The sequence below is a fragment of the Maylandia zebra genome, linkage group LG15 (assembly GCF_041146795.1).
Source record: "Maylandia zebra isolate NMK-2024a linkage group LG15, Mzebra_GT3a, whole genome shotgun sequence".
Classification (NCBI taxonomy): Eukaryota; Metazoa; Chordata; class Actinopteri; order Cichliformes; family Cichlidae; genus Maylandia; species Maylandia zebra.
Genome location: NC_135181.1, coordinates 34,213,563 through 34,241,062, shown reverse-complemented (window position 1 = coordinate 34,241,062; position 27,500 = coordinate 34,213,563). Strand labels below are relative to the sequence as shown.

At 41.0% G+C, this 27,500-nt stretch overlaps 3 protein-coding genes and 1 non-coding gene across 7 annotated transcripts in view; 3 read left to right on the top strand and 1 right to left on the bottom strand.

Moving 5' to 3' along the window:
- The window catches only part of slc25a3a (solute carrier family 25 member 3a), a 5,457-nt gene extending 1,300 nt beyond the window's left edge, over positions 1–4,157 (top strand). The window contains exons 3-8 of one of the 2 annotated variants that reach the window (XM_004564762.4): positions 1,214–1,338; positions 1,777–1,956; positions 2,215–2,396; positions 2,878–3,050; positions 3,219–3,329; positions 3,706–4,157. In XM_004564762.4, coding sequence (XP_004564819.1) covers positions 1,214–1,338; positions 1,777–1,956; positions 2,215–2,396; positions 2,878–3,050; positions 3,219–3,329; positions 3,706–3,866 — 932 coding nt within the window. In that variant the 3' untranslated portion in view covers positions 3,867–4,157. Of the gene's footprint in view, positions 1–242; positions 368–1,213; positions 1,339–1,776; positions 1,957–2,214; positions 2,397–2,877; positions 3,051–3,218; positions 3,330–3,705 lie in introns of both variants that reach the window. The other variant, XM_004564763.4, reaches the window with a different exon arrangement.
- On the top strand, positions 2,466–2,665 carry LOC111500749 (small nucleolar RNA SNORA53). Its single transcript, XR_002721244.1, has one exon. It is a non-coding gene; the product is annotated as a small nucleolar RNA SNORA53 (small nucleolar RNA).
- A 10,676-nt stretch (positions 4,158–14,833) lies between the features above and the next one.
- Positions 14,834–24,935, top strand: ldhba (lactate dehydrogenase Ba). The gene is made up of 8 exons (XM_004564761.3): positions 14,834–14,991; positions 18,888–19,024; positions 20,113–20,230; positions 20,327–20,500; positions 20,592–20,765; positions 20,854–20,971; positions 23,619–23,742; positions 24,065–24,935. Exons 2-8 carry the CDS (start codon positions 18,896–18,898, stop codon positions 24,230–24,232), a joined length of 1,005 nt encoding a protein of 334 aa, XP_004564818.1. The 5' UTR covers positions 14,834–14,991; positions 18,888–18,895; the 3' UTR covers positions 24,233–24,935.
- A 2,049-nt stretch (positions 24,936–26,984) lies between these two features.
- kiss2 (kisspeptin 2) overlaps positions 26,985–27,500 on the bottom strand; it is a 6,106-nt gene continuing 5,590 nt past the window's right edge. The window contains exon 2 of one of the 3 annotated variants that reach the window (XM_076874324.1): positions 26,985–27,500. This exon is cut by the window's right edge and continues 114 nt beyond it. In XM_076874324.1, the coding sequence (XP_076730439.1) occupies positions 27,352–27,500 (149 nt within the window). In that variant the 3' untranslated portion in view covers positions 26,985–27,351. The other 2 variants (XM_076874323.1, XR_013093255.1) reach the window with 2 other exon arrangements.

Below are 27,500 nucleotides of genomic sequence, written 5' to 3'. Positions count from 1 at the left end.
TTTGACATCAAGCTTGGATCATTTGTTTTTGAAACAGAAACTGCAGTTTTTACGTTTGTTAGTGTTTGTTTAAGTTTGGAAGACAAAATATCCAATTTCCTAGTTAAATGATATGGGCAGTAAAAAGCTCTTTGGGTAAGAGGAAAAGTGGATGACAAACTTTCCATAAGCTCACTGCTCCAGACTCAGTCATGCTGAGCTCATATTGCCCTGTTCTTAAAGTCTGTCCTGTGTTTCTTCAGAGGGAGACAGTTGTGAGTTCGGCTCACAGAAGTATTTCATCCTGTGTGGCTTTGGTGGGATTCTGAGCTGTGGCACCACACACACAGCTGTCGTTCCCCTCGATCTGGTCAAATGCCGAATGCAGGTCTGTCGCTGCGGCTTGCTGCCATCGTCTTTGGCCCACTTACCATAATTCTGTTTGTCCTTTTAAAAAAAATTAATGCATCTTTCCATGGGAGAAATGTCACCAGCATAGTTGTGGTGAATTTGTTTTTGCCATTAGTTCCCATTAATCTGACATGTTGGAGTGATCATAACATACCTGCATGATTTTTCACGGTATTGTTAAATGAATGCCACCCACAGAAGAGGACCAGTGTCTGAAGGTCAGAAGGACCGACCTGAGGGAGAACAGTTTCTCTTTTGACAGTTTTATTACACACAGCTGAGTTTGGCTTAGGCAACACACTGACTGTTCATTAACAGGACTGCAAAGACAGCCGTACGTTTGATACGACAGTTTCTCTGCTGTGTGTAATCATTCCAATGAAATGAATATTGTTTTATTTCAGTTTAATCAGACCATGTTTTTAATCAGTTGGGGATCCTGCTAATGTTTTGCATTTGTTTTTAGACTTACTGACATATTGACGATCTGTTGGAAGTTTGAAGTGTGTTAAGAAAAGCAGTAAACGAGGAGAGAGAACTGCCTAACTGCAAAACATTACTGTGGTCCCTGACCGCTCATACTGAATTTGTACAGTGATTTGATCATACTGTCCTAATGATTGGTGGCATGTTGGTGACAGAGGCATCCATAATGGAAGGGTGTTGGCACTGAATTGAAACAGTTGCGACCTGGAGCAAAACACACTTATTTGGTGTTTCAGTGGTGACTCCTTCCATTACTTGGCCCTGTGTTTGTTGATTTTTGTCCTGTTGCATGTGACCTTGCATGCTGCATGTCTTTGTCCCCTCCCTTCTACCACAGAGGAAGTCAGCTGCGAGTTTGGCTCCTCAAAGTACTATGCTCTGTGTGGCTTTGGGGGTATCCTGAGTTGCGGCCTAACACACACAGCAGTGGTGCCCCTCGACCTTGTCAAGTGCCGTCTGCAGGTTTGTATGGAAGCTGAACCTCCCAGTAGCCAGCATCTACGCCAGCCTCTCAAACCTTCAACTAATGAGTATGTTAGCAAGGAGTCTACGAATTATTGTATATTAAAATAAATATCAGTCATTGAGTTGAAGTGACTTTGAACAAACAAAGACAACTGTTTGCTTCTTGAGAATGTGGATCCTGAGTGTACAAGAGCTTGTTAAACCAAGCAAAGCAGAAATGGACAAGTTTAATTAACAGTAAATGACTCTATTTGCCCTCACACAGTATTATTATAAGTGTTATTAACAGTAACCTGACATGAAAACAGACGTCTCCAGTCCAAGTATGTTCTTAGTGTCAGCCTTCTGGTGCTGGTTACCTGCAGACAACACTACCCCTAAAACCCCTGTGTTCAGAGCTGATATGGTGATCACGCCAGTGTTTCTGTTCCTTAGGTGAATCCTGATAAATACAAGAGCATTGGCAATGGATTTGCAGTAACGGTGAGAGAAGATGGTGTCAGAGGTCTGGCAAAGGGCTGGGCTCCTACCTTCATTGGCTACTCCATGCAGGGACTCTGCAAGTTTGGTTTCTATGAAGTGTTCAAGATCCTCTACAGTGACCTGCTAGGAGAGGTGAGTGGAACTTTTTGACACTTGACTGGGAACGCCTGCCAAAGCAGGGTGGGCACGAGTCATGCTTCTGGTCTACAGAAGAAAGATGGGATGAGTTTAAAGGAGTCCTTTGAGCGTTTATTGACCATGAAGCTGCTCTGAGTTGTCACATTATTTTGGAGAAATCTGAACTGCCTTCTTCATGTGTGTAAATGCAGTGTAGGCTATGTGTGACTTGCTTGGAACTACTCTTATTTTCTCCCACTGTGTGACCAACAGGAGAATACGTACCTGTGGAGAACCTCCCTGTACCTGGCTGCCTCAGCTAGCGCAGAGTTCTTCGCTGACATCGCTCTGGCTCCAATGGAGGCTGCCAAAGTCCGTATCCAGACCCAGCCAGGCTATGCTAACACCCTCAGAGAGTGTGCCCCCAAGATGTATGCAGAGGAGGGCCTCTGGGCGTAAGTTTGTTCCATAACGTGTGGTAGCACTTGATTGAATAATTAAACGGAGAACAAGTTTGTGATGCTAACACGCTCCTTAGATCCACCTCTGGAGGGCGCTGTTCTCTGAGCAGAGCTCCTCAGCAGCTTTCTGGCTGTACAGTTGGAGGTGCTTGAGTCATTGGCGTGTGAGAACAGTCTACCTGTCCCCCAGCCCATCTGCTGCACTGGCAACCCTGTCACTGGGCAGGGATCTCCCAGTGCAGCGAGCCTGGGGGACGGACACATTCGACATAGTCTCTGCATAGAGCTGGAAGACAGTTTGGAGTGATTTTTTTTTAATTTATTTTTTAAACTACATTTAACCAGCAAAATGTGTAAGCTACACAGGTACCTGAGCCTAAAACTTACTTTAAAATTAGGGGATATTTATCTCTATATGAAGTTCTAGTGCCAAGTGTCTCTGAGCTCATTCCTTGTTTTTTGCCTGTAATCCCAGTTTCTATAAAGGAGTGGCTCCCTTGTGGATGAGGCAGATCCCCTACACCATGATGAAGTTTGCCTGCTTTGAGCGAACTGTGGAGATGCTCTACAAGTATGTTGTCCCTAAGCCCCGCAGTGAGTGCACCAAACCTGAGCAGCTGGTCGTGACCTTTACGGCTGGTTACATTGGTGAGTTTGGGGATGTTTCCCTGCTGATGTTGATTAAATGCTGCCATGTATTTTGAGTAACTACTAGACCTTTAGTTGTAGCATGCAAAGTAAACTCCAATCATTTTTGCTGTATAAGGCTAGAAAATCAAGGTTGAGGTTTCTAATGTCTCGTTGCTTTGTGTGCAGCTGGTGTGTTCTGTGCCATCGTGTCCCACCCTGCTGACTCGGTCGTGTCTGTGCTGAACAAAGAGAAGGGCAGCACTGCTATGCAGGTCCTCAAGAGGCTGGGACCCAAAGGTTTGTATCAACATTATTTCAGTTGTTTCATCAGCAGTAGTATGAAACGAGGTTTAAGACCATCCACTGCTGGAGGAGCAGAGCTTCTCAGCAGCTCCTATGTTGTGGGAGGAGTTTGAGTCATGGCATACCTGCAATCAGGCCTCAGTTGTGTCTCAGGGGTTCAGGAGTGCAACTTTGTGAACAATTCACTTTTACACTGCTCACCTCCTGTACTTGGTTTACATTCAAGTAGGGTTGAATGATGACTTTGTGTCTAGCACATTTTTGTGTTCAGTGGATAGCAAAGTGGCTTTTGTGTCTACTGAAGTAGGACTTGATTGACCTGAACCACTGTTTTGTGAGGTGAGGAATAACGGACTGCTGTCTCTTTCAGGTGTGTGGAAGGGTCTTATTGCCCGTATCATCATGATTGGTACTCTGACAGCCCTGCAGTGGTTCATCTACGATTCTGTGAAGGTGTACTTCCGCCTGCCACGCCCCCCTCCACCTGAGATGCCCGAGTCCCTGAAGAAGAAGCTCGGTCTTACAGAGTAACCCATCTTGTCACTGAGCTGCATTCTCCAGAAGCAACACATTTAAACCCCCAAATTCCTACAGCACACAGCAGCCACTGTATTTATGTCCTCAGCTCCTGCTGCTCTTCAGGGCCCAGGGGTGCTACTTCTCATGTATATTTAAAAGCAAAACGGGCGAGAAGATGGAGCCGTCACTCTTGGCTGATCAAGGGTCTGACATAATTTTTCTCTGTAGAAACATCAGTCTGGTTTTATCAGTTCCTGTCCTTAGATTATTTGGAAATTCTAATTAAATATTTCCTGGAAAACACCTGTTGTCTGTTTCTGCTTTGAATTAAAGCGTTTGTTTTGAAGGTTATACAACATCTATCACAGTGCATCTGCCCTGTGCAGGAATATCAATTTTAAAGGAGCGCTACTGCTATAACTGGGAAGGTTCTGTGTATTACACTGAAATTTGCAGTGGTTTAAGGTGGTGTAGTTGTGATGCATCATATGCTGCTAGTTTCAGTTGCCTGAGGTCATCAGCATGGAGAACCAGATTTCTGTCAACTGTTTGCGTAGTGTAATACACTCACTGGAAGATCGGTACATTTTAATTAGAGATGACTGACTAGTCTGTTCACTGTTCAAGGTGTTCTTGGTGGGCCTGTGTTTTAGAGTACCACCAGAGGGAGGTCTTACTCCACCTTCAGGCTGAAGAAGTTGAGAGGGATGTTTCTCCTACCGAAAATGCTATGGAATTATATTTGGGTACGAAGGGAGAAAAATATATCATCTGAGCAAATAGCTTCATTTGATGGCCACATTTGTTGTCACTCATGCAATCAACAACCTACCCATGCAGAACTCTGCAGCAATGCACACAAACCATTCAATATGCTGCGCAAGCACTGCTGCAGTTTGATGCACTCACTCTATGAATCAAGTGACTGGAGGGCAGAGCCCAAAGGAAGAGAACTCACAATGCAATTGGCCACACATAAGCAGTGTTCAGAATGAAGTTTCCCAATTATCAACAGTTGCTGTGCAGTAGTAGAAAGATTGACCATTGTCACTTTAATGCTGAAGAACAGACCTTTTCTGATTTTTTTTTTCCTTCAAAAAATTATAGTGAGCATCAGGAAAGATCCTTATTTAGCAAATATAAACCTGGCCATTTCATTACCATACCCCACAACCTTAAATTTGAAACTATTGACAATTTAAGTGTAAAGTTAAATGATTACTAGCATCTTAGCTGCCTTTTCTTTTAAAAGCCACACTATTAGCCATAGTTGATGGTCACATAGGCATTCATTTTACTCTTTTACCACGTTAATTTTACCTTAATCACTCAGCTGTTGGGACTGCGGTCCTCTACTTCTAGTTGGCTAGAAGTAGGCCCATAGGCTGTGCCTATGAGACCTGCTTACTATTTGTTGTTGGTATTTATACACCTCTCTGCATTTAATTATTAGTTATTATAATATCTGGAGTCCAGAGGAGGTCTTTGTCCAGTCTTCCTCCCCTCACGCCACCCAGTCGCTGCCCCTCCCTAAGCAAGTCAAGTCAAGTGGCTTCATTGTCATTCCAACCATGTGCAGTGGTACAGTACACAGTGAAACGAGACCATGAAGCTACATATGACATATAACAGACAATCAACACAGGACTTTACAAAGTTCAATGTGCAAAAATTGCAAATAAACAAAACAAAGAGTGCAACACCAGACAGAGCAGAACGATATAGACACAACAGTGGAAACTGAGCATTGTACAAAAAGTAACTTGGAGGTGTGTGTGTGTGTCAGTGCAGTTACTCAGTGTTCAGGAGTCTGACGGCCTGGGGGAAGAAACTGTTCGGCAGTCTGGCAGTGACGGCCCGAATGCTCTGGTACCTCTTGCCAGAAGGCAGCAGGGTGAAGAGTGTATGTGAGGGGTGCGTGGGGTCCTCCACAATGCTGGTGGCTTTGCGGATGCAGTGGGTGTGATAGGTGTCTATGATGGAGGGAAGAGAAGTTCTCCGCCAGGTGGACACCAAGGAATTTGGTGCTCTTGACAGCCTCCACAGATGCTCCATCAATGTTAAGTGGACAGTGATCTCTCTGTGCTCTCCTGAAATCTTTTGTTTTGTCCACATTCAGACACAGGTTGTTGACTCTACACCAGTCCATTAGATGTTGCACCTCCTCTCTGCATGCTGGTGTGAGATTATAGCATAACATATGATCAATTATTCCATTGTCCTCATCTCAGACTGTGGTTGATGGTTAATGTAGAAGTCAAAAGCTGGAATTGTGCAATAGATATTGTTCATTACTGATAGATCCTATTTTCTAGTACAAATGGCACAGTTTTGTGTGTGTGAGAGAGAAAGACAATTTAGAATTTTATTTTTATATTTTTTTGCTCTATAAAAGTGATTGATTCTACTATTAAATATCCAAGGAACCAAAAGTAAGCTGTCTGACAGCATAGTGCTGTACTCGGGTGATATAGTACTGTGAGGTCTGAGGAATATAAGATGGGGCCTGATTATTCAAGACCTTCTATGTGAGGAAAAGGGTTTTTAATTTGCTTCTGGATTACCAGGGAGCCACTGCTTCCTGTTAAATTTTGCAGATACATTTGCATGCATCCACTATCATACGCTCACGTTGTGCCTCATGATCCTAATAGTGTATTTGCTAAAATGATGTAGTAGAGCTGTGGAACATAAAAATCAGACACTGCATTTCAAACTGAGTTAAAAGGAACTACTGTGTCACAAATGAAATGATAGCGCCTAGCAGATTTACCTGATGCTCATCTAATGGGCCTGAGCCTGGCCTGGGTCACAGAAACTCCCCCTTACACACACACACACACACACACACACACACACACACACACACACACACACACACACACACACACACACACACACACACAGTGTGCTGTTGTACTGATGGTGTCATTACAATCCATTTGTTGCCCACAAAATGGGCAGCTTCTACACTGGCAGCAATAGTGTTGTCTTCTATTGGGATAAGGTTGCATCTCAGTGGGTACAACAGGGCCGCCTGGCAGGATAAGGTTGCCGGGGGTCATGGGAAATGGAGTCTATTTATGTGTTCCCTGTTTGTGAGGCAACACTGTCATCTGTGAATGATTGAATAAAACATCAACACTATGGGGGATAAAAAGGTTTGTCAGACGCTCAGTTTACTCATCTCCTCTTTTTGGGTGGCTCGCTCCAGTAATTTCCACGTTTAGGTAGAATACGAAGAATCCATTGATTTGATAAACTAACAGGGTTATTGCACATGCTGCTTGAACAGTATGTGTGGCCTATTTTAGTACTCCATCTCCAGCACGTCCCACTGTTGATGGAAATAGCAGTGGGCTCCATCAGGGACAGTCAGGGTTTAGCCTTCATTATCAGGTCCACTTTCAACTATGTTTCCATTGCACTGCGCCAAGTCCACACAGACAGGCAGATCATGCACCGAGGACCCCGTAAACTTGCTTTTTTCCTTTCTTTCTCTCTTTCTGTTTTGAGTTTTAAAAAAGTGTTTGTGCACTTTAGAGTCCAAAAGATTTCAGTTTTTAAAATATTTTTACTGAACACTGTAATGTGTCCTATGAAAAAACATATTAGATAACCTGCAAACGACTAAAAAACAAATGTATATGGATTGTTACAAACTTTATCATTTAGTGTTATTTTACATTAACAGTATTTTTGCCAACGTGAATGGTTGAACGAGGGCACTGGGTATTTCTGTCGCACCCTGTCCAAAGATTAAACCAAAGTTGAACTCTGTAGCATTAACTTGACTCACCTTGTCTGAAGGAAGAGAAAACCTTCTAATTAGCAGATGATCTGCTCTACCTCCTTAGCTACAGGCACCTCATGACAACAAAGGAGTTGGAACATTCTGACTGCCCTCGAGTTGCTCAACCTGGGGTCCAGACTTAAAGCTGATTACTCCAGAGCAGGGGTGTCAAACTCATTTTACATGATAGGCCACCTATCACTCTTAAGAAATATCTTTAGCAGTGCACATTCAGGCCTGTGAGACTCATTTAGACACTCAGACACTGAGCCATAGCTGTGTGCTACATGCAGACATTTCTGCATCTATGCCATTCAAAGACACTTTGTATATACTTTAAGTAATATTCAATACTAAACTGTCACTTTAGTCTTTTTCAAGGAAGCTAATTTTTAACTCTGTATTGTCAGAACCCCCCCCCCCCAACTATTTTTATGGATTTGCTACTACTAGGGAGACACACACGAGGTTTAAGGCCTGGACAAATTTGAATCCTGCACAACGGAAAATAGCTGAAAAGAAAAACGGGTATGACTTTATCCAGGTCCTAGTCTTATAAAGTCTGCACTCAGCTTTGCGGTTTACAATAACAATATTACTGAAATTTAGCCAGATGCTGCTCATTTTATGTTTTCTTTCGTTTCTTTACTCTTTCCCGAGATGCTTGCATTTAAATCCAGTGTTGTGCCAAAAATGATCGCCAGCTGCCAAAAACCGATTTCCGGTATTTGCCAAAAACTGATTGCTCCTATTTAAACTGCTATAAATAACTTGTTGGTCTATAATACGTGAAACATATGTCAAATGTATCCCTCATCATCTTAAGCCACAAACAACAATCCTGTAAAAAGGTAGAAGCCACAATCAGTATTTGGCAGTGGCTTTTATATATCCTTTATTTATCTTGACATTAAAAATGTCTTTTTTTTAAGTTCAAGTTGACAGCGGAAATTGCAACAAATATAAAAAATAGTTCTGTAAACATATTTTAAGTGGACAAAAAGGACCGGATTGGTTATAATCTAAGTACAATAAGACAGAGCTATAAAGATACTTGAAAAACAGGTCATTTTTAAATTTTATATGTAACCCCTTTGTAAACCCTGTTCACCGAAGTCTATTTACCAACATACGTAAGGATATTACACATAAAAAAAACATACGGAAACATTGGAAAACAGTTTTGGGCGCAACACCGGCTCCCGGCTGTCCCCTATCTTCTTTTACATGTTCCCAGTCTGTCTTTGCATGTGATTGGCCGCATGATATGCCCATCAAAATAAAGTCCCGCCCCTGCTAGCATGGATCAGCAGGGCTCCAGGACTGAAGATTCGACTATTAATAACGGACATATGAAATTATATAATTGTTAAGCTGTGTCCCAAAACCTAGGCCGCATCTTTCGAGGACCCGGCCTTCGCGGTCTGCGTGGACCGGGTCCTAGTTTAATTATCACATGGAGAGGAATAACATTCCAAGTGGAGTTGAGATATTTTTGTACATTTTTTACCCAATTAATGATAAATGTGTTGTTTAAAGTGCTAAAATCCAGAAAGTTTAGACCGCCTTTATCATATGTGTTCAAGAGAACAAGTTTCCTTAAATACTGAGTCTTATTTCTCCACACAAAGCTAAAGAGCATCTTGTCAGTGTCATTTAGAATAGAGTAGAATAATCCTTTAATTGGCCCCTAAGGGGAAATTTGTGTGTAACAGCAGCAAGAAAGACACATATACAAACAAACAGTACACAAGACACAGAACAGAAACATACAGTTTTTACATATTTACACCAAGGACAATGGTTCTGTTGGAGTGAATTGTTAAATGTTGTCATTTTTATGCCACCTCTGATGAAAGGAATTCCACTGTCCCTCCCCCAAGATTCTCGAGGTTCTGGGTGGGGGGCTGTAGTGTTTTATTACAGACACATCCTTGTGCTTTTTGATCTAAGCTTCCTGTGGTCAGCAGGAGGTCACACACACACACACACACACACACACACACACACACACACACACACACACACACACACACACACACACACACACACACACACACACACACACACACATTCTTACAGAAGTTCACACATATACATACAATGCCTGGTCTTAGGACCATGTGGGCGTTGCTTTGCTGTGATGTGTTTTGTGTGAACTGTCTCTCAATAAAAGGCAGCGGGAGGAAGCCAGATTTGGGGTCATTTTCGTGGTGGACACAGACGAGGCCTCCCTTGCGCAAGTAATCGATCGATCGACTGTCTTGTTTTCTTCATGATGAATAAGTCTCTAGAATTAGCGGGGCTTGTGGAAACACAGACCCAGCAGTTACCAAAAGCAGAGTACTGTATCATTATTGAATTAAATTAAATTAAATACAGATAAGAGGCAAAACCTGGTTATAGTGTGAATCGGTTGATAAAATAGTGCAAGTTACAGTGCTGATGTAAACATCTATGTTTGTTGGGAGCAGTTCTGAGTCTGACAGCTGCAGAAGAGGAAAGACCTGCGAAACACTCCTTCATGCATCGAGAATGCAGCAGTCTGTCACTGAAGGAGCTCTGCAGTTCAGCAACATTTAAGAGTTTTTTTCTCCTCATGGATAGACAGAGCTGCATATATTAATCGTAAAATTTGCTCTGCTTTGGTGATCAAAACTCTTCCTCTTAAGAAGAGATCTCTAGGGGCCACTGGTTTAGTCTACTTTGAGTTTTCTGGAAGACAGATTTCACATTTAAGGATGTTCCTCTTGGTTGATCCTTAGTAATTATTATTCCCAAGTATCTCACTTCATTTTTAACTTGTATAGTACAAATAGATGTACTGAAATATTCCTTAAGTTCACACTTGTTAATATTCAGATCTACGCCAGAAGCTCTAGAGAACGCTTTTACTGCTTCCAGAGCTGCAGACGTGTTTTTGGTTCATCAGAAAAACAGCAGTATCATCAGCCATTTGACTGATTATCAGATTTCTGTCCAGCAGTGAGATACATGTGAGATCTAAAGATCTTGTAAAAAGAGGTACAGAGATGCAGGGCATCCTTGTCTAATGCCTCTTGACAGATCAACTTTAGGACAGGTTCCACTAATTAGTTTCACTGAGCCATTGCCGTTTCTGTATAGAGTCTCTATGGATTAACAACAGTAACTTTCAAAACCAAATTTATGTAAGGACTGTACAATGGACTGGTGTTCCACAGTGTCAAAGGCTTTATAAAAATCTAAAAAATAACATGAATCAGAATCAGAATAATCAGGTAAATGGTCTTCGTGAGTTTGGGAATCAGTGTGGTCAGTCACTGAGTCATAGTGAGTGGAAGACTTTCTTCATTGAGACGTTCCTTCACATAAAAACGAGCTAGCTCAGTAGCAAAAACCTCATGAAATTCTGCAGCTAGACTGTCTGTTCCTGGTGATTTGTTATTTTTGAGAAGATTAATAGTGCTCTACACCACTTACTGTGACTGCATATCATTTAAGGTCCTAGTAGAAATGGAATTCAGCAAGGAGTCTGCTGAGGCCTGTGGGAAATTGGATCTTTAAAGTTGTTTATAGAAGATAAAGATCTCTCCTGGTCAAAAAAACACAGCATCATGGTCAGTAAAGCCCTACAGCGACTCTACTTCCTCCACAAACTGAGGAGAGCAAGAACTTCGACCCCCATTATGAGCACCTTCTAGTGAAGCATTGTTGAGAGTATCCTCGCCAGCTGTATCACTGTGTGGTACGGCTCCTGCACTGGGTCCTGTTGGAAAAAGCTACAAAGAGTAGTGAGAGCAGTGGAGAGGATTGTGGGTACTTCTTTTTCCTCCCTCCAGGACATCTGCTGCACCTGCCTCACCTTAAAAGCCTTCTGCATTACAGGTGACTCCACTCGTCCGTCCAACAGTCTTTTCAGTTTGCTGCCATCGGGATGGCAAACTGTTGTGTATATAAGATTGTATTGTTCTCAGGGCTGGACTGGGACAAAAAATCAGCCCGGGCATTTTGACTAGTGACCGGCCCACCATGGTATTACAGGAAAATCCATAAAGCCTTTATAATAAACTTAAACCTACACCAGCCTCCCTATTCTGGTATTCTAAACAGTACTTAGCAAAAATATAAAACAACTTAATTTATAATTACATATACCTAACTAATAGGGTTGCCAACTCCCAGCAAAAAAAGAAAAAAAAGGGAACCACTCCCGTACCCTCTGCCTCAAGATGCTTAATTGACAAAACTGATTTTAATTTAATGCACGTATAAAACAAATGCACAGAAATCTATTCTTTTTCTCCAGTAATTAAATAGATTCAACATCTTTCTTCAACAGAATTGCAGACTGCACAGATGGTACCTTCCCAAAGGAAAGAATACTATAACTTACAAGGGTATATACTAGACTTAATATTTACTGAATACTATAATGGATTTCTGTACATTTTACATCAGATGAAAACTTTGGTTGTAAGATTCAGATAATTATTTATTAAAAGCTAGACATTTTAAATAAGAATAAGAAAGAAAAGTATTTCTTTGTGCCCCCCTTTCCCTGTTAATGCCCTACCTGCCCCCCTGGCAAAACTTTGCTAGACCCGCCCCTGCACACGTAGCTGTCAGCTACTTAGAAAAGGATCCTGGTGTTATTTGTCTCTCAGAAACACTTCATAACTTCCCTTCACCTCATTCATGTCACCTAAAAGGTAAACCTGTTTCCCCGTCACCTGTTCAGCTCTGATGATTCAGTAAGGACATCTCCTGGTTTCATCTTCATGTTTCCTTCTCACCAGATATCCAAACCGACATCATGACCAGCAGTTTTTACAGCTGTGGCTCCAGCAAACATCAGCTGATACTAGAAATTAATATTAAATAAATTCTAACAACAGCTGATCAAGCTTAAACGTGCTGCTGTTGTTTAGCGCGACATCCGCTGGTTTCCTCTTTCAGTCATGAAACTTCATTGATCAGTTTCATGACTGAATTAGCAACTTTCTAGCTGAAGTAGTACGGGACAAATCGCGTTCCTTTTCACCTCAACTTTAAAGTTCGACCTCCTTCTGTAATTGGTCCAGCCCAGAGTCGATCATGACCAACTGGCCAATCCACCACCATTCATTTATACCATTAAAAAAAGAAGAAGAAAAGAAATAAAACCCCGTCGGCCGATAAAAACGAAAAATCACGAGCGGCCCACCGGGCAAATGCCCGGTATGCCCGATGGCCATTCCAGCCCTCATTGTACTGTATTGCGCATATGATTTTTATCTTTTTATCTTTTATATTGTTTAAGTGTAACACTGAGGGCCTTTGGAGCAATGCAATTTCAAATTCCCCTGTTTGATCTGCACATACAAATTTTGACAATAAAGCTGAATTTGACTTTGACCTAAATGTAGCGTACTGCTGAAAATGCAATGTCCAGATGAACAGAATCAACTTTCTGAGATTTTCTTACCCAGGTGATTGAGCATGCATCAATATATTTAATTTTGTTTGTTTCAAACTAGGACCTGAATATTTGATTACTGTTTTTTGGGATTGTTTTTTTGCGTATTTCTTCCTCATGGAGACAAACTGATGACTGTTTATAATGATGGCTGGGAGAAATATTGGAAGCCGTTGAAGTGTTAGAGATAAAGAGAATGAGGAATACTGATAAGGCAAGAATGCAGCTACTATGATGGGGGTGGGGTGTTTTGTGACAGACTTTTGACTCTGCATGTCTTCTTGCACTTTCCCCAATATTCCCTTTCTTACTTCCCTTTCTGTTCACATACTGATTTTCAGTGTGTCTGACTGGGTGCCTTAAGGTATGAATGTGTTGCTGGATGAAGAGGGCAAGGCTGCAACATCCTATTGTTTTCGAGTTCCTCTCTCAGTCCTTTGTATTTCTTCAGCTTTTCACGTTCCTGATGTTGCTATTATTTGGCATAGCTACAGCTATCACTGTCCGGTTGGTTCGCCATCACCAGTTTATCTGTTTGTATCGGGAAGTTCCAGAGGATCTTAGCTCAGTCATTCTCAGTCACCCTCGGGGGTGTGTCCTATTTTGACCTTGGGACTTCCAGGCCATATTCGGCACAGATGTAAACTATGCCAGCCACTTCGTTATGGAGTTACATGTATGCACTGCCTGCTAGCATCTTGCACCCTGCTGGTATGTGCTGGATTGTCTCAGGGGCATCTTTGCACAGCCTGCACCTGGTCTTCCTGTTTTATCATAGAGTCATTTGATTGTTGGGGTTTTCTCTGTTTTCTTAGTATTATTCACACCTTAAAGCTCCTTCAGGCAACTGTTGTTATGATTTGGCATTATATAAAGGGAAATGACTTAAATTTAAATTGAACTTTGTGCACTCGTCCAAACTACTGGTAACAGTCCTGAACACATCCCAGTTGGCACAGACCAAGTAGCCTGAAGATATTATTTTACCTCACTGGACCACTTTTTGGATTTCCTCACGACAATTTCAGAGATTTTTAGTTTCTGCCTGTATGCAGGAATAAACTGGGTCATGACATGGCCAGAATGAGGAAGTGAAGGAGTTAAATGAGGAAGTGAAGGTGGAAATTGTAGATACATTGCTAACTGTAGTGTAATGATTTTCCAGAGTCGTTTACTCTTTCGGTCAGGCATTAATTAACAGTCTGCATTGGGGGAACTCGTGCTTGATAGTTTATTTGTTACAATCACCAAGGAACAATACAAAGAGAGTCTAGGTTGGTATGGTCCATAGTGGGAAAACAAAGATGCCAGTTTAAATATTGCATTTGCCTTATGCATTGTTGTATTTACCAACAATGAGCAGTTTCCATAATCATTTTTATTAAAAGTAGTCCACATGTAGTTTACCAGTCTTTAATGGCAGCAAGCGGAGAACGAAACTTGGAACCAAGGGAACATAATTTCACAGCACACTGATGTGGAAATTAAAAGTCTTACACTTTAGATATCGTTTGACGTTCATATATTTAAATGATCCAAAGTAAAGTGCTTGTGAGTACAATGATGTTTATGACTGGACGTCTTTATTGCTACAGATGGCAAAACTGCAGCTGATCTGAATCACTGAACGAAAGTCTTCATCTTCACCTATAAACAGCGCATTGACCACCACTAATGCTAGAAAGGAGTCTGATTAAACAGGTGTGAATTCAGGCAAGCAGGCGGACCCGCACCACCTCTTTCTCATAGCCAGCCTATTCACATCCACCTCCCTCTATACCCTCCCCCTCCTCACAGCAGCCCTTTCAGCTCCACACCACATTTCTGTTCATCCTTCACCAGCCACCGAACATCACCTTGTTCCTCCTCCGGGACCAGATAACGAATATCAGGCTTTCTATAAACCTGTAAGTCCATGTTCTTGTTGTTGTGGCTGTTTTCTGAAGCGGCGTCGTGTTCGCATCAGAAATGGATGCTCCGAGTTAAAACGGCAGCTAAAGGAAACCATTTTCAGTGAATAGGAAGTTCCACTAGTGTCTGCGCAATCTTTGCAGCATCGTTAAAATTGGGGCGATTTCACGCTTGTTTTGCACAGCTTTAAACACTGTTTAATATTAGCTTTTTAAAAATGATATAAAAAAATTATTTCAATTGGAGAGGCCCACTCAGGAAGCTAGAGCCGTGATGCAACGCGAATGTCGTCGTCCTTCCCTTTATGTGCGTTCCACCACATCCGTGTCGACTTATCGTTATCTACAAGTAATCGTTTTTCCCGCTGTGCGCGTGACTTTGAAATAGTTTTCTCTGCGTGAAAGCGGACGGCAGGACTCGGGCCTGGACTCTTACGTAACTAAATTACAATGCAAGACCCTTGAGGCATAGCACAAACTGGAAAAACGAACTCGGGGCGTGTTGAAGACGTGATGTACGTGGCTGACGGCTGAATTGTGCAATGGTAATTTTTTAGAGGGTAGGAAAAGACGTGCTGTTCAGCAGCTACATCCTGTGTAAGTGTGCACAGAAGGTGATCCTTTATGGAGACAAAGCACCCCTCCCCCACGGCCTGTTCACAAATTTCTTTGACCTTGGTATAGCCGAGAGGTTGGAGCTTGTTGGTAGGCTAAATATGACACAAGGTGACCTCGCTGGCTTTGTTCTTACCACTGACTGGCAGCTAAGGTCAGTGGCTTCCAAACACAGGCCCTGTGAACTTCAGAGATCTCTTTTTGGATCCTCGCCTAGCAGTTTTCGTTCAAATCATGTGCTGTATAACTGTATCTACAGTTCACACAGTCATTTTATTATATTAGTCATTTTGTTGCACTGAAATGTTACACTGTTAATACATCAGATTTGGCAGTTTCTGCAGATTGGACGTAATATTTTGGTAAGGTCTGGTTTATTTTATTTTTGTCTTTGACTTTTTTGACCTTGATGTGTGAGCCACCATATTTACAGCTGCACAGGTCAGGACTAAGGCCTCAGCCCCAAAATACAACTAACTGTCATTTAACTGTTATTTTGAAAGAATAATTTCCTGTTCTTATTGAGCCTCACTGGCTGTTAAGAAAGTAAGCAGTGTAGTATTTGGAAAAAGGAAATACTTTTATGGCTTTCAGCTGAAGATAACAGATAAGATAAACCTATATTAGTTCCACATGTGGGGATGTTTTTGGTCATGGCACAGAAGGTACAATTTAAAAGCAGTAAGAATTAGAAAAGAATAGAATAACATACTTTGTTATATTGGGAAATTGCACTCGGTACTATTGCACATCAAGCAGACATGGCGAAAGTTATCATTGTGTATTGGGTGTGTGTGTACGTGTGTGTGTGTACGTGTGTGTGTGTGTACGTGTGTGTGTGTGTACGTGTGTGTGTGTGTACGTGTGTGTGTGTGTACGTGTGTGTGTGTGTACGTGTGTGTGTGTGTCTGCACGTACGTGTGTGGTCATCTGGAGAGACCATGTTGTAGAGTCTGACAGCAGTTGGACGGAAAGACCTGCAAAATTTCTCCGAAACCATTTCTGTCATCAACTACATTTTTATTTCCGAGTCTCCTGATATTTTTTGTCTTTTCAGGCAGAAACTTGTGCTCCAATGTGAAAATGAAAGAAAAGAGAACGGAAATAAAACAGTAGTTGACTCGTGGAGATGATCTTATTTGATTATTCAGCTTAACAAATATTCTTTTGTTTTTTTACAATGACGGACTGATGTCACATAATTTGGAAAAAAATAAAAATGTTAGTTGATATAAAGAAAATACTTGTAATAAAAATGATTTTATTGTTTAGTGGTAAAATGTGGTATAGGCCTGAGCCACATTGCTTTGGGGACTAATGATCTGTCCCATGATGATGTTCATCAGTCAATGTAATGTGCTTTATGGAGTAACCTTGGCAACCGGCTGACACTGTTGCCAAAATTTATACCCGTGTGGTCTGTGTCAACAGTAGCACATAGTTCTATTTGTGGGGAGGAGCAGTTTATAGGTTACAGTGTAAGGTTTCAGAAGAGTTTGCAGTTACAATGTAGCAGATTTAACTCCATCACAGTCATGCTGTTTCCTCAAAGCTGTCTCTGATCTCAACACTCCAAAACCCAAATACTTACATCTTTTGTGTTTATGGTGTTTTTTTTTTTTTTTTGTTTTCTTTTTTAATGGTGATGTCACATCATTTGTGATCAAACATATTAGCCAAAGTCAACCTTGAGTGTGGTAGTGTTTAATCATTTTAACTTAATAATGATTAACTAATGAAATGAACAGCTTGTGTCCTAAACTCACTTTGTTTGACTTTTTGATGGCGTTTATAAAACCAACCATTGGACCCAATGTAGGTCATTTCACAGTAGACCCTCTGCAGGTTACTGAGACATTTCAGCCCCAAATCACATTTACATATGTTATTATGGTTTGTAAGTGTTTCATACCGATTTAGATGGGTTTTTTTTTTTAAGTTTACAACTCGTACCAAACAAACATAACAACAAAAAATCTTCTTTTTGTATATACAATAGAATTTTTGTTCTCACTTGTTGAAAATTGCTAATATTTGCATAGAAATGGTCTTACCCAGTTTTAAAAATTACAATCATTATAATTATTATAATGATAGAATACACAAAAGACAAGATTATTTTGTTTTAACCTCCAGTGAATCAGTCATTCTGAGACTGGCTCCTTCTTACTGCCTGCAGTCTGAATACGGCCACACCCCTGTGTAAAGCGCTTTGAGTGCTCAGAAGAGTAGAAAAGCGCTATATAAGAACCAGTCCATAAGGAAACATTTTACCTGTAGGTGAAGTGGAGAGAGCAGTATCAGTGTTGAAAGAATAAACCCTACACCAGTTGGTGTAGTGTCTGAGGAGAAAGCCAGAACCTTCCAAACTGTTTCCACTGGTGTTTGTGGTTTAAAACGGTGTGAGAACAAGGAGCACCTGGGGCCCTGTACCAGGAAGCATGGTCAACAATCACAGTTTAAAATAAAACTCCGAGGTGTTCCCGAACAGCTGATCACAGGTGGTTCAGTCAACTCTGAGTTTAGCACATGCATAAAAGGGGCTCCAGCACCTCTGTGCCTAAGGACCACCCTCTGTTCATTGTGTAGCTGGTTCCTTTGGTTGTTGTTATGAATGTGCCAGAGTATGTGTTTATGTGGCTTAACTAGTTTTTCAGGGTTTTTCCTACAAGGACAGTTTGACTGATAAAATATAAGAACCCTCACCCAGTAATAGGCCCAGAATGTTTAAAGAGGACTGGGAGGAAGTAAACTGGAAATGGGACAGTTTTAGCTCAGGTGAACATTTGAGCAAACCCACAAACCTGAGCTTTTGTAGTCTTTCTGGAAGTTTTTGGCTGAGTTTTGGAATTAAGACTGGAGCTAACTGGAATAGGAGCACTTGTTTTTTTTTTTTTTTTCTCTTCTGGTGCTTAAAACAGTTTAGAAGAACTTTTCACAGATAGTTTTGGTCAGTAATATTTGCAGTTAATATTGTGCTTTTCTAGTCACACTTACCACTTGGAGAACGTTAGGATACGTAAGTCACATTCATGGAGTTTTTTTATTCTGTATGCATCAAAAAAATTTTTTTTCCTGCACATGCCCAATTTAGAGTGAGCATTTAACCCAAAGTTCATGTGGTTTGAGCCAGGAGCCTTCAGTGCCCTCTACCACCGTGCTGGCCCATCTTCAGCAGCAGCAGTCAACACAATCTGTTTAAATTTTTTTTTCCCTTTGTTTTATTTTGTCATTTGACAAGTTGACTGAATTTCCTGTTTCTCTCTGTCTCCCTGCAGGTGCAATCATGTCCTCAGTGCTCCAAAAGCTTATCAGCCCTCAGGCCGGCAGCGCTGCTGAGCCTCCCAGGAACAAGGTGACGGTGGTCGGGGTGGGCCAAGTGGGCATGGCCTGTGCTGTCAGCATCCTGCTGCGGGTAAGACAAACTCCGCCTTCAGCCAGTGTGTGAAGGAAAACATAAAGCTGTGATGAAATTTAATTATAAAATGACCTCCTGTTTCCACCATTTGATCTAAAGAAGTGAGCACTCCCTGGGAGGCTGCTGTGTCTAGAAAAAGAGATGAGTTGTCACCACCAAAACATTGTCTCATTGGTTAAACCTGAGATGTGGTAACACAAAGTACCGTTCAGTGTGCCTCGTCTGTGCAGACCCATGCTCTACTGTCATGTCTTTGAAGTTTGGAGTCAGTTTCTCTGACAGTCTTAACTCATCCTCTGTGATTTATGGAAATTCTGGCCGTTTGACAGTTTTTCACTGATTTTTTTCAGACGTCATGATTTTTATTTTCACCAAACTGGTGAAGAAACTTCCACAAACTCACTGCTGTCTAATTAAAAAACTTCTGGAACCAGCCATATTTCTATAATAAGCAGAAATCTGTGTCTCATTTATGATCAGTCCCATCTGAGAGTTTCATGTTTAGTGCGAAACTATATATATGTTTTCATAGCAACAATCCACAGTCACATTTGCTTCATATTGCATGTTAAAAAGCCCACAGGAAACCTGAACAGATCTCCTATAAGGACACATCCTCATACACCTCTCTGCATTGAATCATTAGTTATTATTAATCTCTGGCTCTGTTCCACAGTATGTCTTTTGTTCTGTCTTCCTCCCCTCACCACAACCAGTCGCGCCAGACGGCCGCCCCTCTTTGAGCCTGGTTCTGCCAGAGGTTTCTTCCTGCTAAAAGGGAGTTTTTCCTTTCCTCTGTTGCCAAAGTGCTTCCTCATAGGGGGTCAAATGTTTGTTGAGATTTCTCTGTATTATTGTAGTGTCTTTACCTTGCAATGCTCTAGCCTGGAGGTAACTGTTGTGAGTTGGCACTATATAAATGGAATAGAATTAACAAATTGACAACAGTTTTTTTTTTTTTGTTTTTTTGTTTTTTTTCTCCCCCCCATCTTTGGAGTCTTGGGGAGCTCCAGAGTCTCCTGGAATATGGCGGAGATGTGGAGAAATGTGTGGAAATACAGTAGTGAATTTTCTCCTGTGGTCAGGACCTGTGTGATGAGCTGGCTCTGGTCGATGTGATGGAGGACCGTCTTAAAGGAGAGATGATGGACCTCCAGCACGGCAGCCTTTTCCTTAAAACCTCCAAGATAACGGCAGACAAAGGTCAGGAGCTGGACCTGCACTGACCCCCATGCTACAGAAAGATGTCTGAATACATGCCTGAGCAGATCATGTGTTACTCTTTCCTTCCTCCTTCAGACTACGCAGTGACAGCCAACTCTCGCCTAGTCGTGTTGACTGCTGGTGTTCGCCAGCAGGAGGGAGAGAGCCGCCTCAACCTGGTGCAGAGGAATGTTAATGTCTTCAAGTCCATCGTCCCTCAGATTACCAAGTACAGCCCCAACTGCACAATCATTGTGGTCTCCAACCCTGGTAAGTGCAAGAGTTTCATAAAGACCCTTAGGAATACTATTTATTTATATTCATTTGGTTTTCGGCATTGTGTGTTTGTGTTTAAATGCAGTTGATGTGCTGACATATGTGACCTGGAAGCTGAGCGGTCTGCCGAAGCACCGTGTCATTGGCAGCGGCACCAATCTGGATTCAGCCCGCTTCCGTTACCTGATGGCTGAGCGACTCGGCATCCACGCCAGCTCTTTCAACGGCTGGGTGCTGGGTGAGCACGGAGACACCAGCGGTGAGTCCACACCCGAATTAGCTTCTGTCTAATAACAGCATTATAAAATCATATCTGCATGTAAAATCTCCATGAATTCCTGCTTCAGTGCCCGTGTGGAGCGGAGCAAATGTGGCCGGAGTCAACCTGCAGAAGCTGAACCCTGATATCGGCACTGATGCCGATAAGGAGCAGTGGAAGGCCACACACAAGGCAGTGGTGGACAGGTTGTACTTTGAACTCTATACCCCCTTTTTTTTTTTTCTCAGATATTTGTATTAAGTTTTCTGCATCCATTTTTACAAAAGACAAATTAAACAATATGCCGTTTTCTTTTTGAAGAACATAAAACAATATGAAACATACACTCCCACCTCATAATTATAGGAGTACCAGTGGGTGTACAAAAAGAAAAAAGAAAGGATCCAATCTAATAATACGAATAGTAAACCCTGGAGTACAAAATAGCAGTTCCTGAGTGTACAAGAGAGATGTGGAGAGTTTCAGAACCCCCACACATACACAGAAAAAACAAAACAAACCAACCAAAAAAAACCAAAAACATAATGAGTGGTCAGCTTAGTTGTAGAGATAAGTCAGATCGGTAAGAGAAAAGAAATATGTATAAAGTAGGTAAATAAATACCATCATAAAGCGCAGGCACAATAGAGTCCGTATAGTTAAACATAAGATAAAATAAAATAGAATAAAGTCTGAGCTGGCTAATTGGGAGCGTTGCGGGACCGCAAAGTCTGAACATGGTCAAAAAAGGGTTGCCAGATCTTAAGAAATTTGGCCATAGACCCACGCAGGGTGGATTTAATTTTTTCAAGTTTGCTAAAATGCAAAGAATCTCTGATCCAGATTTCCCAGGATGGGGGAGAAGGGGACTTCCAATATAACAATATTCTGTGTCTTGCCAATAAGGTGAGAAATGCTACCAGATCCGCTTGGGGCGTCGGCAAGACAACTGTATCAGGAAGAACCCCAAACAAAGCAGTTAAGGGCACAGGTTGGAGAGTTAGCTGGATGATCTTTGATAAAATATTAATCCAGTATTGTTTGAGGGATGGACATGACCAAAACACATGTATTAGAGAGGCTGGTGTTTGATGACAATGGTCGCAATCAAGGCTAAGGTTGGGGTATAGTTGAGCTAGTTTGGCTTTAGTCCAGTGTACGCGGTGCAAAATCTTACATTGAATCAACCCGTGTTTGGCACATAATGAGGAGCCATGGACCCGGTACAGAATTTTATCCCAAAAGTCATCCTGAATCACACACCCCAAATCCTGCTCCCATGCCATTTTAATAGCCGAGGTTGAGGAGTTGCCAAAGGAACATATTCTCCCATACAGACAAGAGATCAGGCCCTGTGATGAAGGGGGAGGCGATAGAAGGTTATCAAAGTCATGACAAGGAGGTCTAGATGGGAACTGGGAAGATTTCTCTTTAACAAAACTCCGGATTTGTAAGTAGCGAAAAAAGTGACTTTTTGGAAGGCCAAATTTCAATGAGAGCTGTTCAAAGGAGACAAGTGTATTCTGAATATACAGATCAGAAAAAGACCTGATACCCAAGGAGGCCCACAAATAAAAAGCACCATCAACTAACGAAGGCTGAAAAGAGGGATTTTTCAAAATGGGTGACTGAAGGGGAAAAAAGGGCAACTTAAAATAACGACGAAATTGATACCATATTTTCAAGGTAACTTTGACAATAGAGTTATTATAAAAACCTCCACTCAGAGGCTGCTTTTGGGCATAAATCAGGGCTGGTAAAGAGGATAAGGCACAAGAAGAAATCTCCAAGCTCAGCCACGCAGGGGGAATTTTCATGCCCTCCACCTGTAGCCAGTACCTGAGACCAGCCAGTACCACTTTCTCTTTTTTGTCTTTTTTTTTTTTTTTTTTTTTTGTTCCAAATGTACCCAGAGAGAAACTTGTCTAATTTAACAAAAAAGGAAATTGGGATAAATACAGGGACACACTTAATTGTATTTATGCGCCCTGCTACAAATACCTTTTATTTTAAAGTCAAACTTTTTCAAACATAATCTTACTACCTAATGCAAATATGTGTGTGCCATCAGTATATAAGTAAATGAAATCCTCTTCAGCATTCAGTAATCGGTAATTATCTGCATCACAAGCATACAATCAGAAAAATGCTGCTGGGACACTTAAACTGACCGCTAGAAGTTAAAACAGAAAATGGTAAAGGAAGGCGCATGGTGATCTGACAAATCAAACTAACAGATGTTCTGTTTTTGAAGCCAGTATCCTTCTGTAATTAAATATGTGTGTCATTCTGGGAATGTCTGCAGTTATTCAAGGCCACAAGTAATTACAGTTATACAGAAGGTGGCTCCAGTGGGAATAGAACCTCTAACCTCAGTCGTTGTATTTAGTTAGTTTCAGAGCTGAAGCTAATGTAAGTGTGCAAGGACTCGCTTCAAGGTGTGGGTTCTGTTAATAATTGTGACCAGAGAGATGTTATCAAATTATACATGAAGCTGCTACTGTTTATCAGAAGCAGCAACTGTTACTGTGTACTATAATGTGATTTATTACAACAGGCAAAGAATGTCATTCATTCAAAGTACTTTTTTTTTTTTTTTTTTTTATATGCATCCAGCATCATATCGCTTCAAAAAATAAACATAAACAATATAAAAAATAAACATATGTTCGACTTGCTATAAGAAGATCGAAGGCTTTATACATGTTGCTCAGAATGATTTACAATCCTGTAACTTTTTCCCCATAATAAAAGCCTTCCTGTCAGTGTGTCTGGGTAAACTAATCGAGCTTCCTGTAACACATTTAATATCTAATTGCAGACAGATGCTAATAATGATGTTTTGTATCTCAGTGCCTATGAGGTGATCAGGCTGAAGGGATACACCAACTGGGCCATCGGCCTGAGCGTTGCTGACCTCACCGAGAGCATTGTCAAGAATCTGAGCCGTGTCCATCCCGTCTCCACCATGGTCAAGGTCAGACACGCACACAGACTCTGTTTCGTACAATTGGGGTATATTGTCTTACTTTGGCATGCAGCGTGCATCAAACCACCAGCCTTCTGACCTGCTCTGCCTCTTGAGCCACCGTCACCCCATGAAAACCATTTTTCACGTGGCGGCTGTTACACAGAACAGCACGTTGGCTCTTTAGGCCAAAGCTACATTTGCTGTAAATCACCAGTTAATTCTGTAGTTAATTCTCAACATTAGTCATGATTTATGAATCCCCTTTGGGGTTTTGAATTAGAAAGGGCATCTGGTGTGTTTCTTCATTTTGTGTTTGTGTCTTTTCCAGGACATGTACGGTATCGCTGAGGAGGTCTTCCTGTCCCTGCCCTGCATTCTGAACAGCAACGGTGTGAACAGTGTGGTCAACATGACCCTCACTGATGACGAGGTTGCCCAGCTGAAGAAGAGCGCTGACACACTGTGGGGGATCCAGAAAGACCTCAAGGACCTGTGAACACACCACGTACCACTCCCATGATGCAGTGAGGCCTGTCCTCGCACACGCAGTCCTTTCATAATCTTGCCCATTCTTCTAGCTTTGTGTTGCCTTATTTTGAAGAACAGTACCAGTGTTTTTAAGACTGTCAGGGAACTTTTCAGTTTTACATCATGTTTCTGCTCACTCCATGCCAATCACCAGATTATTTGTAGGTCTAAAAAAACACTGGTATGCTTTTTTTTAAAAAAGGGCACATTTGCTTTCCGTCGTGCGCTAGGCCTAAGTTACTGTCGCGGTGATTGTGTTAGCACATCTATGCCCTTTGTTCCTGTACGGTCTTTGGATCCAGAGTGTCAGCCAACATATGCACTTAGAAGTCCACACAAAACCCCCAAGAAAAACACACAAAGTGTCACTGACTGCTTCAACTGCATTTTCACGTGTTGTTTTAATTTAGAGCAGAGAGTCACTGAGCAAAATAATCAACAAAGCCAAAGGACAGCCTTCCTCTGAAGTTGCTTCTTTGAAGCAGACAAATCATCACATACTTGGGTCTAGATGGGAAATCTTTCTTTCTCTGTGCTGTCGAAGCGAGGTGCAGTAGCAGTGGAAGCATGTGGGTATCCAGCTAGGACTGATTTATGGATACGAGGTGTGATTTTTCTGGCCTTGTGTTGTAAACAGCAGTGTGTGACTTAATAAAACTACACCTCCTGAATGTGTCTTTGATGTTTGTTCATGTTAATGTTACAGCCTGTAGCAAAATAATGAATCTGTTCTATCATCTGGTGGAAAAGTACAAATAACTTTTGATTGTGTTTGATGTAAAAGACAAAATGCAATAATTTAGAAGTCATTTGAAGGCTTTCTTGGCAAAATGTGATGAAGACAACATATCAAAGTTAAAAGTGAAATAATTTTCATTTTCTGAAATATTCATTCTAAATCTTGTGTCAGGAGCACATTTCAAAAAAGTTGGCAGGGGAGCAGTTTTGTATTACCTGTTCATTTAGCTCCAAGGAGACACAAAAAGTTTACTATGAACAAAGTTCAACACAGCCAGCTTTCTTTGTCTTAGCTGCCTCGGGGGGAAAAAAAATCCCTAAATCTCCTTTTGGAGATGACGGACATCATAACCACTTTCTCTGTTAACCATGGCTCTCTGCTTTAGACTGTGTGCGCTGACTTAAAAAGAGGGGTTTCATAGGTCGTGATTTTTCTGCACTGCAGAGATATTATCAGACGATCTGCAAAGAAAATACAGCAAAGGACAATACTGTCACAAGTATGAGACAAATGCTGCAGAAACGGGTTCATCTGATGATTTGTCAAACAGAGGGGGGAAAAGAAACATCTTAATTCAAGATAATTTTTTGTAATTACTGGGTGTCCTCTCAGTGTTGCTGTTTAGTTAATGCGATTGCTTGTACATCTATTTTTGGTGTGTTCTGTTTTATTAGCTGCAGTTCCAGCAGAGTAAGATATTTGATGTGTTCCTTCTTCAAAATAGTTTATCATTTGGAATGATAACCTAAAAATAATACTGCAATATCTCAAATCGAGCTGATCAACATGTAGATCTATAAAATCTTAGGCATTCCAATGACTTGTTTATCTGTACTGATAAAACTTTAAAGACTTGGAAAGGTAGCCTAAATTTGTTGAGTTAAATCTGAAATATTTAGTATGACTAAAAGTTTCAGTGTGTCTAAAATTGTACTACCACACATACACAGTACATTTGCACAATAACTGAAACTAGCACCACTGAATGAACAAGAACTACACATGGGTGTGCCATGGGTTCTCCAGTTTCACCCACTGTGGCTGACTTGTACATGGAAGAAATGAAAAAGAGGGCCATGTTATCCTACCCTGGAACACAACCACACCATCTGTGAATTGTGGTACATCCTGAGATTTGATTTTCGCCCAGGTGTCATCCACATACCTGAACCAATGACTTTATGGGGATGTGTTTTTATAGTTATTAAGTAGGTTTTAAGCACATGTAGAGAATCCCTTTAACAATGTGTTTTATTTACATTGTTAAATAGTGTAAGGATAACTCTTGTGAATCAAATAAAGGAAATAAGCTGTAATAACAATAACCAGTATTCTGCCAAAAAATGGTCTCATGTTCTGTAGTGCTATAGTGGACAATTACAACATTGCAAAATTTTATTATTGTTATTGGTAAGAGGAAATAATTAATAAAAACAAACTACCACTGAAGCCAAGAGAAACTAAACTAAAACTGCTCAAACATTAAAAAAACTAAACTGAAACAATTAAACTCCCTCTGGAACCTAAATGGAACCAAACTGAATGAATTTGTTTTTAAAAAAGGAACTAAAAATAAAAAGTAACTTGAAACTAGAAGAACTCAAACTGTCAATTATTGACTTGAAATGCAATAAAGAAAAAACAAGTATATAACCATGGAACAAATGACAAGAGGGTTACCTCAATGTCAACTTTTTTTTTGTTTTTTTTTTTTAAATGCTTTTTTTGTTTTTTGTTTTTTAAAGGTATTATTTAATATTGGTACCTTTCCATGTTTGTTATTGTTCTTAGCGTCTTGGAGTGACTGTGATCACCTAATTTGCTCTGCTATAAATAAAATATTCTGATTCTGATTCCCAATAGACGCTAAATGAACATACCTAAAACCGGAGTCAGAGAATCTCAAGGGTCAAAGATAGATGTTTTCAAAGGTTATTTCTACATATGTCCCGGTAATAAGAAGCGCTTTGATCTGGATTGATTCAGCATTTTTATTTTATTTTTTTTACAATTCTACTAAACACATTTGACTATTTTCCCTGTTATTTAGTTTGCAGTGCCCTCTTGTGACTGCAGTCAATTAAATCACTTCATTACTACTAAGGATCTCCTCGTATAACTCATCAGATTATTAAGACGAGACACAGGACAAGACATGCTCTCTAAAAGTATTTTATTTACATAGTTCTCCTCTCCATTGTAGCATCTGAAAATAATTTTACATTAAAGATAGGTGCAAAAGTTTTAATCAGGGAAACCTTTTTTAAATAAAGAGTTTTAAGAACACTGCTGTCGCCGTTTGACTTTCCACCACAAATAACATACTTCCCCAGTTCATGTCCTCTGTTTCAGGTGGGCACCTCCAGTTCTCGCAAGAACAGAGAGAAGGGTGAAACCTTTTTCGTTCTGGCTCTTTTAACAGCTCTTCTGTAAATGTAGCCGTTGTAGCGTTTTCCAAAGCGAAGGCTGAGAGGGTTGTAGTTGAAATTACTTCTGC

Excerpts from the sequence above, each read along its gene's own strand:
- ldhba (XM_004564761.3), top strand. The coding sequence starts at position 18,896 with ATGTCCTCAGTGCTCCAAAAGCTTATCAGCCCTCAGGCCGGCAGCGCT. Across the intron at positions 20,501-20,591 it reads CATTGTGGTCTCCAACCCTG|TTGATGTGCTGACATATGTG; the intron begins GTAAGTGCAAGA and ends GTTTAAATGCAG. Across the intron at positions 23,743-24,064 it reads CCGTCTCCACCATGGTCAAG|GACATGTACGGTATCGCTGA; the intron begins GTCAGACACGCA and ends TGTCTTTTCCAG.